The 12,847-nt window shown below is 39.2% G+C and overlaps 1 protein-coding gene across 2 annotated transcripts in view; it reads right to left on the reverse strand.

Annotated features, from left to right (window-relative positions):
• The window catches only part of DAPK1 (death associated protein kinase 1), a 90,810-nt gene that overhangs the window by 38,840 nt on the left and 39,123 nt on the right, over nucleotides 1-12,847 (reverse strand). For both annotated transcript variants that reach the window (XM_063319717.1, XM_063319716.1), the window contains one exon: nucleotides 10,396-10,617. In XM_063319717.1, the coding sequence (XP_063175787.1) occupies nucleotides 10,396-10,617 (222 nt within the window). The remainder of the gene's footprint in view (nucleotides 1-10,395; nucleotides 10,618-12,847) is intronic.

The following is a 12,847-nucleotide window of genomic DNA, read 5'->3' on the forward strand; positions in this document are numbered from 1 at the left end:
TCAGTAACTGCCCCTCCTCCCCCCTGAAAAGAATACAAGAAGAGAAGTCTTATTTTTGAACAAAAAAAGGTTTAAAAAACCAAACAATCATGGTTGGCTGTATCTAAATTTAAATGAAGTAAACCCCACCTACCCTCTGTACACACATTTAAAAGAATAAAATTAAATGTGAAGTAAGTATACTCAAACGTACTAACGTAATGGAACATCTAGAAAATAAAACATGAACTAGCTTGTACTACCAGTAAAATATCAGATTTCCACCCCTCTATTGAAAAAGACAAAATTCAAATCTCCCATTGAAATCGTTACTGGTAGCTGTCTTACTGTTCAGTTTCTGAACTCCACAAAGCATTCAACCCTTTGAAAATGCATTCCATTCATTGAAATAGTGTATTACATTCATCACGTGTGTGGTACTTGAACATTACTACACCTTTTACTACAAGGAAAAGCCAGTACTGCCCTTAAGACTATTTCCAGTAAGTGCCTTAGCTGCACAAGCAGAAGGAAGAGGGGTAAGAAGTGAAGAGAGTACATAAGCACATCTAGATTTTTGTATCTGAGGGACAGGAATAAACCGAGGATGACCCTTTTTGCAGCTCAGTCAGCAATCTGGCGGGAGTGATGACAATAATTGTCAACAGAAAAAGAGACACCAAAGTGAAGTAAATAGGAAGCATGAACTACAACTATTCTTAAAATTAACAACCAACGTCCTTTCAGTTTAAGGACATATACGGAGATGACTGTCCACTGTGGAAAACTGTTTTTTTCTGTTTATAAAAGCAGCATTATTGCACAGAAATCACAGAATCAGAGACAAAGAAATGTCTTAGACACTGCAAAGATGGTCATATTATCTGCTATATTTTGCGCTATATTGATATTAAAAAAAATTTAGAAAGTACACCCTAATTTATGTTGCCTTTCTGCAGGCAAAAAATTATCTGTTCACAATTTAAAGTTCTGGTTATAAAAAATAATGCGATTAACATATAACAACAGCTAAACAGTCCCAGCAAATTTCTGGAAATACATTTGACTTCTTTATCATGTCTACTTTTCAAGAGACTTAATCTGCATTATTGTAATGCAAATTGCATGAAAAGTGTATTTTAATGAGTTCTTGGAGCTTTCACTGAGCTGCCTAGACAATAATGAGAGTATTGTTCTGGGTATTATTTGTGTTGTAATATTTTCTGCATGAAAGCAATTATTGAAACAAAGTGCCATTAAATACAAGAATTATAGACTGGAAGGAAGAGAGGTCATTTTAATAATATTTTTTTGTTGTATAGACATTAAAATGGAATTCTTAACGATTAAATACAGTCCATTATTTTACAGAGGCTGGTCAGAAACATCTTACAAATAGATACGCATGCATATTCTCTCTTTCTTTGCTTCTGACTGAAAAAATAGCAAAAGGTTTTCAGGCTAAGGTCTGTATCTCTGCAGCACTTTGTCATGATGAACAGAAACATGGATGGTGATACAGTGCTGGCACTTCTCTTCGTTTCCAATGACTGCGATAAGGGATGTCGGGGTCATATGGAACTTTTTTCCACATGTTTCCCAGTGATGTTTGTTGCAGCTGCCGGGAGGCTGTTAACTGGAGCATGCCGCGTGGAACAGTCACACTCACTGTGGCTACTTCCCCAGCACTGGCAGCAGTCCCAGCAAAACCCAGCACCTTTACGCACTCGGCATGGCTTGGCACTGGGCTAACCATCACACAGTTTGGTGAGCCAGCAGAGCCAGACCCTCAGCTGGGGAAGAGGCTGAAAAACTGCACCAAACACATGGTTAACTGGTCTGTTTTTCATGTGGATGACACACCCTGTGAAAGAAGTCTCTGTGAAACTTACTAGTCATCCAGTACTAGTGATTACACACATTCCTTTTAAATCCAAAAGAAAGATTTAATTCCCAAGGTTTTTTTATTTTTGATATCTAAGAAAGAAACCTAACTGTATTTGTGTAACATGTGAAAACCCTCTTCATCTTCAGCTTCTTCTTATCCGCAATCATTCTGTTTTGTGCAATTTCATATCCTGAAACTTTAGACCACATGAAATGACAAGTCTGTTGTACGTGCATTTTTATGAATTTCAAAGATGCATTTGTATTTGTGAATAGTTAATTGCATGAGATCGCACATAGCTCTTCTCTAGCACTGCTGAGTACTATCCTCCTGTTTTTGCCACAGGTTAGCTGTAGTGACATTTCTTTTATGATTATGTCTTAGGCCTTACAATAGCGCAAAATAAAATGTTATCTGTACTTCACAAGTAATATAGCTAGTGCTTGCAAATCTTGAAACTGAGGTTTCAAGAATATTTAAAAAAATTTTTTTTTTCCCCTTAAAATTGGAAGTTAATTAGCAAAAGTGGTACGTGCTTCTTTAGTGACTTGGCAGCCCTTGCTTAAGGAGTAGGTGACTGAGGAGGGACTGCATGTAATGCACACAAAGCTTTGCTCCAGAAGCAGCTGTACCTCGGGTCTATGGGACTTCTGTGTGCCTCTCCACGTTACGCACTTCACCCTTAAAGCCTTGGGTGAAATCCTACGTGGGTTCACCTCAGAGAGCTGGCCATGGCGATTTCTCCTGTTGGTAACTCCCCAGCTTCTGGGGGCAAGCTCAGTACCCTGTGTTCCCCCTTCGGGCACTGCCATTGCTGGCAAGCCCAGTGTCCAGCGAGCTTCTCCTGCTGCTTACTTTCACCAGCAGCAAAATAAGGCATGAGAGAAATGGGGATTTAAAGCAATGATGAGTAAGTAAAGTGTTAAACTAGAACACACGAGATGACTTGGAAGCTCAGAAATGTCTGGCTTCCCAGAAAGGTCCCTCTGCTTCAGGCAGCCTCCAGGGACCCTTCCCATACATGAAGGGCTGCAACCCACAACCCCACGGGAGCACAGTAACACAGGTTGTATTTCTTAGCTTCCTCTTCACGCTCCTCAGAAGACTGCTTATTCCCTACCTTCCTGTTTACTCTGGCAGGTCTGATATTAAGCTGTACCACCACAGATATACAGAAAACCATGGTATCGCTGCAAGGCAATTACTTCAAGGAAGTCGTAGAGCATTAATACAGGTCCACACTCAACATACTTTAAAAGTTTCACTTCCACAATTAATTCACCGGATTACAGCGCCCCCAGGTCTACCAGCAGAGATTTCATAACCAGATTATACACTAAGAATCACTAGATGATCTTGACTGGACTTCCAGATAGCACAGATAAGAAATGGGCCAGAACAAGCCAGTAAGACGCTGACTACATAAGCTACTGCAGTCTTTGCAGACCTCCTGAAATGCTGCTGTGTTTTCAAGTCTAGCCCTGTGCCCCATCCAGGATAACACAGTTCCACAGTAAATAGACACTGCACATTTTACTATCATATGGTCACGTTCTCAGGCGGAGTGAGGAGCCAAGCAGAAAGCCTCACTCCACCAAGTACATGTGAACATCCCATCTCACGCACAGAGGCAGTCTTAATCTAAAGGAGATGGGGCAGACAACTCCAGACATCAGCCCCTATGACTGAGCTTCTCCCAAGAAGTACACATTTCCACCTCCATTACAATGCCCCAACCTTGTTTCTAAGTGAGCTTTGGGGTTGCTGGTGGACAAACACCCTGTTGAAATCTCGTTGAAACCAGACCACTGGGCAGGTTTCCAGAGCCATGCAAACTCACTCCCAGCCTGCCTTCGGGGCTCCGCAGAGCAGCCCATGTAGTCAGTGTCTAACAGACTGCCACCAGCCACAAGCTGGATAAAGATTGCTTCCTGAAGGGAGCAGAGGCAAGAGGTTCACTGAGCACAAGTGTTTCTTCCTGTAGAGCACTTTGGTGTGTCTGTACCTAGTATCCTCTGGAATTACAGAGCTCTCCATTCAATTTCTTTCTTGACTGGTAGGAATTATAAGACAGCTTTCTGAGCAGTTCGTCTGTGCCATAACCCAACTCTGACCTCCAAAGTGCTAGCAAGTGACTGATGGGCAACAATTTATACCCCTTCAGATTAACAGAGGAACTTGATTACAGTCCAGTCACAGCTAAATTCCTTTACAGGTGCAAAACCTCTATGTTCACCTTCACATACTGTTTTCCTTTAAAGAACTAATTTTTTAATGTTCCTGTATAAAACCTTTCTGTTTACCTTTAAACCAAGTCACAGTCCTACTTTGCAGTCATAATAGGTTCTTAAAATATTTTGCTCAATAAAATAAGAATTTGTGATTGATGGAGGTCACAACTTAACCCTAAATGGCACGTTATTGAGCATGCTATAACATAGAAAGTCATAAAGGCTGAGTAAATCTGTTTTCACTGTTATAACATGACAACATTTTATGCTGTTTTCAAGTAGCAGAACACATGTTTTTAGAAATATTGTGTATATACATTTCCACTAAGAGCAAAGCTGGTATGTGTTGCTTCCCTGGTATTTCTAGATAGAGGTGCTAGCCTTCCTGAACTCATACAAGTAAAATAAAGCTTCAGGTCTACTGCATTCTTTCTTACAAAATGCAATAGTAGTAAAAGCATTTCCCAGTCTTCCCAAAGGAAGGCTGACAGATGTGTTTGCAACCCACATATTTCCCTCTGGCAAAGAAAATACATCACGCCTGTAGAAAAAGGATTTCTGGATAGTGCTTTTGCAAGTTGCCAGGCTTTCTCAACTATGAAACAGAACTGATCTCAGAGGAAGTCATTATGGGAACCTACACAGCGAACTTAGAACCAATTAACCTTCAAAGTCAGCGTGGTTACCTCATAACAACTCAGTCACATGTCATGTTGATCACATTGCTCATATTGTAATAGCACCTAAATGATAATTAATGATTATCTAAGTATTTCTGATGAAGTTAAAAAAACACAAACAAACACCAAAACCTAAACTCAAACTCCTTGTTTGAAGAACTTGACCTAGTAGGTTGAAGCTTATAAGGTCTAACTTTGCTTAGATTTCAAACCTATATCAACTAGTAAAGTGGAGGAAGAATTCCAGAACCAATTTATTCCATTTTAAAGCAGACTAAATTTGGTAAATTATCTGAATTCTTCTCTAATCCAAAAGTTTCTTCTGTCGACTTGCAAAAGAAATGTTTTCACTAAGGAGTCTGTGGTCAAATGTCTCTTGTATGACCCCTTGCATTATTTCCAAACAGAAGTTATCAGCCCACGACTAGACTGAAATATTGCTACTTCCGTTTTATTTAAGGTTAAGGAGTTTTACATCCACTTCATTTCACAGCCTTCATGAACTGTGCTGTTACCAATCCACTCCTCAGAAGTACAAAGTGTACCAAATATTCTGAAAGTGCAGAATAGGGCTAATAGCTCGTTATGTTACCTACCCACTGAAGAACGTTGTACTTAGTTTTTTCTTTATCTAGCTACCAGAAAAATCATGGCATGTTACTGTGTCACTACACCTTGTCATTTTCATTTGTCCAGCTTCTATTAGAGACAGCTACTGTCATGAAATCCTCTCTTTAGTGTGCCTGAATTCTTCAATTATACTAAACAAGAAGCATTGGCCTTAGAACGGCCAGCCAGAAGAGAACACAGGCACCAAAAGCGGGACTAAGATTTAAGCAGTTAAGTCTCACTAAGAAGGAGACCTGAACACTCCTGTGAATCTTTCCTGCACCCAAACATGGCCGTCATTTAGGTTTTCATCACTGAATTTCCCGAAGTGCCCAGAGTTTGGATAACGCACATAGTTACCGCAACTTCAGCCCAATGGAGTGCCGTAGTATTTTCATCCTGCCTCAAACATTCAAACTTAATGTACGAAGAGCATTCAGGTTTAGCATACAAGCGCACCATGCATTTTGCTTAGGGCCTGCAGAGCCCAGAAGCCATGTGCTTTCCCTCTGAGATGGGCTTGGTGCATTGCAGAGTTACACTGACTTTCCTTTATTTTCAGCCCTGTCAAGCCTTCATTCTTACCTGTCTACACATCCTTTGTGCATCTATCTGCAGGTCTACAATTCAGGATTTTGAAGTCAAAAGATGTCACAACATCTACAAATTAGCAGTGCAGCGCTTGCTTACCTGCTGTTACATCCCACTAAGCACTGAAGATTCAATCCTCCTCTCAAAATTCAGCACAAGGCCACTCAAAAACAACTTTCTTATGACTTACAGGTAAAACTAACAAAAACTTCTGAGCTATTTCTATCAAAAGCGAATTAAAAAGTAAAGAAACTCTGTGCAGACTTCAAGCTTCTCTGGAAGCCAAGCTATTATGGATGTAACAAGTTAAATTAACTCCCCAATAAGACAGAAGAGGAATTTAAAGAGATCATCGTTATTTGCGCTTATTTACTCTTCAATGAGCAACTCATGACATGACCAGAATTTTTATACATGGATATATCATCCTCTCCTTGCTCTGTTCTGTTTTGGTTACTATTATGAAGGTACCAATAAGGTGGATACTCTTTCTGAGACACTGGCATGCACAGGACCACATTTTAAAGAAAGTAAAACTAGTATTTAATGCACAATCACTTGCAAGTTAATGTAATTCCTCTCTTTCTGAGCTAAGACTTTCAAAGCTTTCCTCTTCTTCTTTTTTGAACTTTAGAAAGAGATATTCATCATTCAGAACTATGCTACAAAAGATAATGGTCTTAAATACAGATTTCTAATTCAGAAATTAAGGTGTGGTTTTTTTTGCAGGGAAAAACATGAATGCCTAACTCCATCTATAGCTTCCCAGTGAAAAGTCAGGTATTGCTATCAAGCTATTTTAAAAAGTGAGACAATGTGCATTACTTTTGAGGATTCTAAAGAACTGCAATGTAATTCAGGATAAGGGTACTTATTCTTTGTAGTTGCACCCAGAAACCATAGCCAAGGCTCTACAAAGCACCACATACTGAGTATATTTTGTAGGTCTGCAGTCTAAATGAAGATATAATAAAGCAGAAGGAAACACAAAATAGAACAGAAAGGGATTATGCATCTAAGGTTACCAACAGACCAGCAAAAGGGGAACCAAGCAAATGCAAAACATGCTTGAGGAAAGAAAATAATTATCACTGTGCAACAGAGGCATCTGTGTTTTCTAGTCCGTGAAGTCTGATAAAGCGATGGCTTCAGCAGAGCCCACTGGAAATAGCTTAATATTGCTAAGATATAACAGAGACTAGTTGCTGCAGCTGGAGAGAAAAAAGTACTACAAAATTCTGACTATTTCCATTATTTGTGTGATAGGAGAAAAAAGTATTACAGTTTTAAGTTAGATGACGAAAAGACAGCATCTTCCAGTTGATACGTAATATGCACAGCATTCCTTGCAAGATGATGAAACAGCCCACTGAGTGGGCATTTCAAAGGTTATTTCCAAATCAAGGACACGCTTGCCACTAAGTAACACCTAGAAATACAAAAAAAATGCCCAATTTCTCTAAATATACCAATAGACTGTACTAAAGTACGGCTCTTCAAGGATATGTCATGCTTGTGTGTGACTGATGAATCTTTTAAGGAAGTACTTGATTTATAAGTGTCAGAAATTAAATGTAATTTTTTTCTTTTGTAGTCAGTATCTTGACATAAGGTAGTTCAGAGAAAAACCTCTGAGCACCTACGTGGATAAAGTTTTTGATATGCGGCTCTGTTTTGCATTCAGTCTTGTGAGGACCTTGCCATTGCAATAATTAATGAACTGCCTACATATTTCTGCATACAGATTGCCACCTTGAATACTTCGCTGGCTGATGTAGTATTTGCTACAAGGGAATGAAGGGAAAACTTCTACACTCACCTCTGAGAAACAGATGACTGGTAATGCAGAAAAACGTTTAGGAGGCTGCATGCAATACTGCAAACCTCTTGGTGAACCAGGGGATAAAAACCAATAGTGAACAGGCAACAAACGCTGTTGTCCTGAGACTGTGCAGGTTAACATCTACTGGCAGCCACCAAAAGGGCAGCTGCAGTGGCTAGATGTCTCCAAGGTGCAGCTTCTACCAAGAACAGAAACCAGCAGTAATCTTCCCCATCACTCCTCTTGTTATTACACTTGCTTCTAATAAGAAATCAGTGTTTCTTCTGTGTTTTTGTTTTGAACATAGCTGGAATGTTGATTTTTAGTTTCTGTCTAAATTCTAGAAAAAATAAGTTACACAGAATTCTGTCTGTATGTGGTGTACTGTCTCATCTTATAGTCAAAAAGGAACACAAGTCCCAGGATCAATGCTATTTGCTAATTCAAAGGGAAAATGGTCACTTAGGATGGATTCTGAGGACAGCAAAACAAATTATTTAATGAGCTTTCAGCTTTATTTCTGTTCTCTTTGAAGATGTTCTGTAAGAAAAAAGAACATTGGGGGAGTAGGTCCCTAGGCAAAATACGCATATTAGAACCTTAAAAGAAAGGGATTACATATTTAAGCGTTTAAGCATGCCATTAAAATAACAATCTTTTGCCTTTTCAATAGCTTTACATAATATCATAGTGATTTTGAGAATTACAAAACTTTACAGCAATTAGTATATTCAGTTTGCAAAGGGATCACTAATGTGTCATTTTTTCCACTTTGACCCTCTAACTAAATAAATATGATGCGCCAAATAGCATGTCTTCAACTTGAAAGACTCACACAGCAGTTTGAAAAAGTGAAAAAAAAATCTCCAACTGAAACTATATGGGGATTTTAAACTAGGCAAAACAATTAGCTACACCGCAATGCAAACAGTTTGGTGAGCTTCACACTATCGAGCTTACAAAATATTAACACATATTGTCAGAAGCAATATCTGTTTCCATTCGATAAACCTTAGTGGGTACACACAGACACACAGTAGCCCTGCTGCCAAAACAGCTGCTATCTCATGTAGAAAGGAGGGTCTGGGTCAGAGCAGCCCCACTCCTCCTACAGCTGTCCCTGACTACTGGGTCTTCCTCAGAGCTTTCCACTCCGGACACTGGCCTGATTTCATCTGGACACATTACAGAGCAGAAAGAAAGCACCACAGAAGCAGCCATACACTGACAGTAAGGTTACAGAGGGGAAGAATGCGAGAGCTAATATCAAGTCATGAGAGGAAGGAGCATCACACTAATTTTGCTGTGTATTCACAACGCGTTTAAGAAGTTCTCAACAAAAATGAGGAGTGGTAGATATTCTGACAGGAATATAAGGAAGTTTTACTTCACACAGGATGATAATACAGCTCTTTTTAAAAAAAAACAAAACAAAACTTGCTTAAATTATCCAAAGTTGACAAACTAATGCAAGTGTATACTTACGGAACTAAAAAAACAACCCAGACTACAACAAGTATTACAATAAACAATCACATGCTGGACTAGAAGTGTAAAAATATGTTCTAACGTAACAAAGCAGTATCATGCATGTATATACACCATAGAAAAGATGAAACTCCAAAAGCTACTTCCCAGTTTTCTTTTAAAATCTATACATGTGTTACTGAAAGCATGCAACACTAGGTAAGTAGAAATATCATTTACCAAAGCTAAACAACAGGAAGACATAACTTATATAAGAAAAATCACATGAACAGATAAGGAAAAGACACAAGTGCTGCCCAAGTTTCTGGTACCAAATCACTTGCTTGCATGAAATACTTATTTCAAAGCACATTTAACTGATACCGTGCAAGTATGGCAATAATACAGCGTCAGGCATGCAAACGATGTAAACATATGCACATCCCACCAGCAGACACTGCCAAACTGTCACAGATGAGTAACGCTTAACTTCTAAACTTGCAGTCTTTGAGGAACTTGAAGCCAGACTTGAAACAATGCAGAAGCATTCTCTGCTGACGTATTTACCTCAATCCATTAGCAATAACCTTGGATGAAAAATAGGAACTACAACAAGGATATGAAAGTTCAGTTTACATTTCAACAGGACAGAACTGGGAAAATTCTGTTCTCTGTTATGTGGCTTAAAAAGAGAAAAAGCATTCAGTGATACTACTTTACTTTACACCAACATAAAACACAGTAACATTTGCTAAACTATCTTCCACTTAGAATCTCTATTTCCCTCTACTCTTACCTCCAAATCAGTTTATTTAGCTCCAGGTTATTCTTTTGGATCCATCACATCAACAATGATTAAAGTAACAAGCAGAAAAGATTCCTAAATATGCTGGTTTTTTTTTTTTTAACCTTTGCAGTGCCTTTAGAATGAAAGATATGTGTAGAAATCAAGAGGCTACAACTCTGACTTAAAAATAAAGAACTCTCAGGCTATTATCTGTCTTCTTCTGGGGTGATAAGGAACATTGATTACATTTGTGCAATTCTCAGATAAAGTGGCTAATTTTTTAAAACAAACAAACAAATAAATATTCTGTTACTCCTCCCCAGGTCTCTAGAGATACTTACAGTTCCAGAATAAGAATGACATCTGTTTTGTTCTCATAAACATCATGCAGAGTGATCACATTAGGATGTCGAATCTCTTTTAGTATGCCGACTTCTCGCTCAATATCTTCCCGGCTCACTCCGCGCCGGCTGGATTTCGTTCTCCGTTTCTTGATGAATTTTGCTGCAAACTGATGACCGGTGCTTTTCTCACGGCATTTTTTCACTACAGCAAACTGCCCACTTTAAAAAAAAAAGAGGGAAAGAATAAAGATGAGCATTTAGTTCAAGGGAGCTTAGAGTTAAGAATAACCTCTATTTACTACCGCGGGAGAAACAGCTGCACTTCCACATTGCCAAAACAACTGAAGTACATTACTGCTTTTTATGCAATCTAGAATAATACCTGAATAAAATCCTAGAGGAGGCAGAAAAGGTAAGCTAAGATACCCCTTTTACATCCCACAAATGTACATACATACACATACACTTCAGCACACCTAGACATAAAAAATAACACCTGTGTAGACCTTTGGATTTTTGACAAATACGTGCATACAGGATTACTGGGGAAAAGTAATGGTTTCCGGATTTCTCTTTCCACATGCATGCTGAGGATAATTTTTCTCGTTCTGGAAGAGAGACAGTCTGTAGCGTCTTCCAATCTGTATGATCACTTAATATTCACTTTATTCTATCTTCCAGTTTGTTTTTTTTAAAGCTTTAAAGATATTCCTGTGTTTCAGGACACTGCTTTGGTTTTTAGTTTTAAAAGCACTGACTAAATATAGCAATATCAAGAATTACAGTTATTGTATGATCTTGTTAAGTATGAAGATTTTGAAGGTGAGAAACGTACTGAGGAACAAAAACCTGTGATTGTGTTAAAAAACTCCAGGAAGCTGCTGACTCCAGCAGGTTATCATTGATGTGTAAGCCTGTTGCTGCTAGATGGGTGTACACACCGATTCAGACCAGAAATCTCCAGGAATCTAACGCTGAGTTAAAGCGAGAACAGGCTTTCTAATACTGCTGAGTTTTCCTTTTAAGTTTTCTTAATCTCTTGACGAGAATTCTCTAGCAATTCTGTTCTTGGTTTATTTCACTGTATGAAGGATTCACAGAATTACAGAGTGATACCAATGAGAAAATTTTCTGAAGTTAGCCTACTCTTTTAACTGAAGAAGTGGTGTCCCCTGAAGTAGATGTAGGTTAAATCAAAGCTAAGCCTAGTAGGTTTGACTAACTACATGTGGGCATGTATAATTTCATCCAGTACCTGGAAGAGGAGCTAACCTGTATTAGTGGTTAATTAATTACAACTAACACAGAGATCTCTAGGAAGATGCATCACCTGCAAAAAGGGCATCACATAATGACGAGCTGCCAAGTGGGAATCACTCAAAGCTACACATCTCATGCATGAACTTAATGCACAATACTACTTTATTACTGGAGAATGAACATGTGCCAAATACGCCAACAAATTAATTAAGCAACTAAGGAATGCATGACAGACAGAAAATAGAAGATGATAACTGATCAGCAACAGTGTTATGCAATAAATGAAGATAATAAAATGCTGTAAAAGAAAATCACACTCATGATTTTTAAATTCAGAGGGGTGATCATCTGAGAATACTCTATGCTGCTGGGTCACCACTGCCACCATTACTATGCTGACCCCATACAGAACCCCGAGTGACACATTGTCTTGAACTGGGAGATGCAGTTGGGCAAGGCTAAATGACTGTCACCTGCAGGAGGCAGGCCAGAGATGAATCCTCTCCTGTGAACTCCTCGAAAGGGACTCTAGAGCAGCTGCCACCAGATGGGAAGCCTTTGAATGCAGCCATAAGCAATGAGAGAAGGTAGCTCTAAGAGTAGTCTACAGTCTTAAGTTTTATAGGTTGGCTTGGTTTTATTTCAATGTTATGATCAGCATTCAAGCTTTATTACTCATTTTTTCATTAAATCGGTTTATGAACTTGTGAGATGACTTCATGTTGCATAAAAAATGTCCTTGCCTTAAATTCTGGGCACCCATCTCCCACAGTTCTGCACAAGTCATCAATGGCCAGGTTCACCAGACAGGGCCCAACGTGTTATTATTACAATCAGCAGCGGACAGAACAGTACTTTAGACTGCACCGCATCCTGTTCCCCATTACATGTAGCCTGGAAGAGCTGCTTCACTTGCCTAACCTTGTCAGCTCGTGCTCTCTGAGATGCTCTTGCACCTAAGGCATTCATATGGGATTGGCAGATAAGGCACAGGACCTCTGGAAGATCTGTGTCATCCTAATTTGGCAGCAGAGGACTAGCTAGACAATGTATCCTGAAGTACACCAACCCTCCCTGCTTGGTTCAGTTCAAGTTCACAGCGACTCCTTCTGCAACTGTGACTTTGTGTTTGATCTCTGAGGTCTGAGCAATTTTGCACTGCGGGACAGGCAGCCAGAGTGAAGCATGC

This window comes from Chroicocephalus ridibundus, chromosome Z (assembly GCF_963924245.1).
Source record: "Chroicocephalus ridibundus chromosome Z, bChrRid1.1, whole genome shotgun sequence".
NCBI classification, from domain to species: domain Eukaryota; kingdom Metazoa; phylum Chordata; class Aves; order Charadriiformes; family Laridae; genus Chroicocephalus; species Chroicocephalus ridibundus.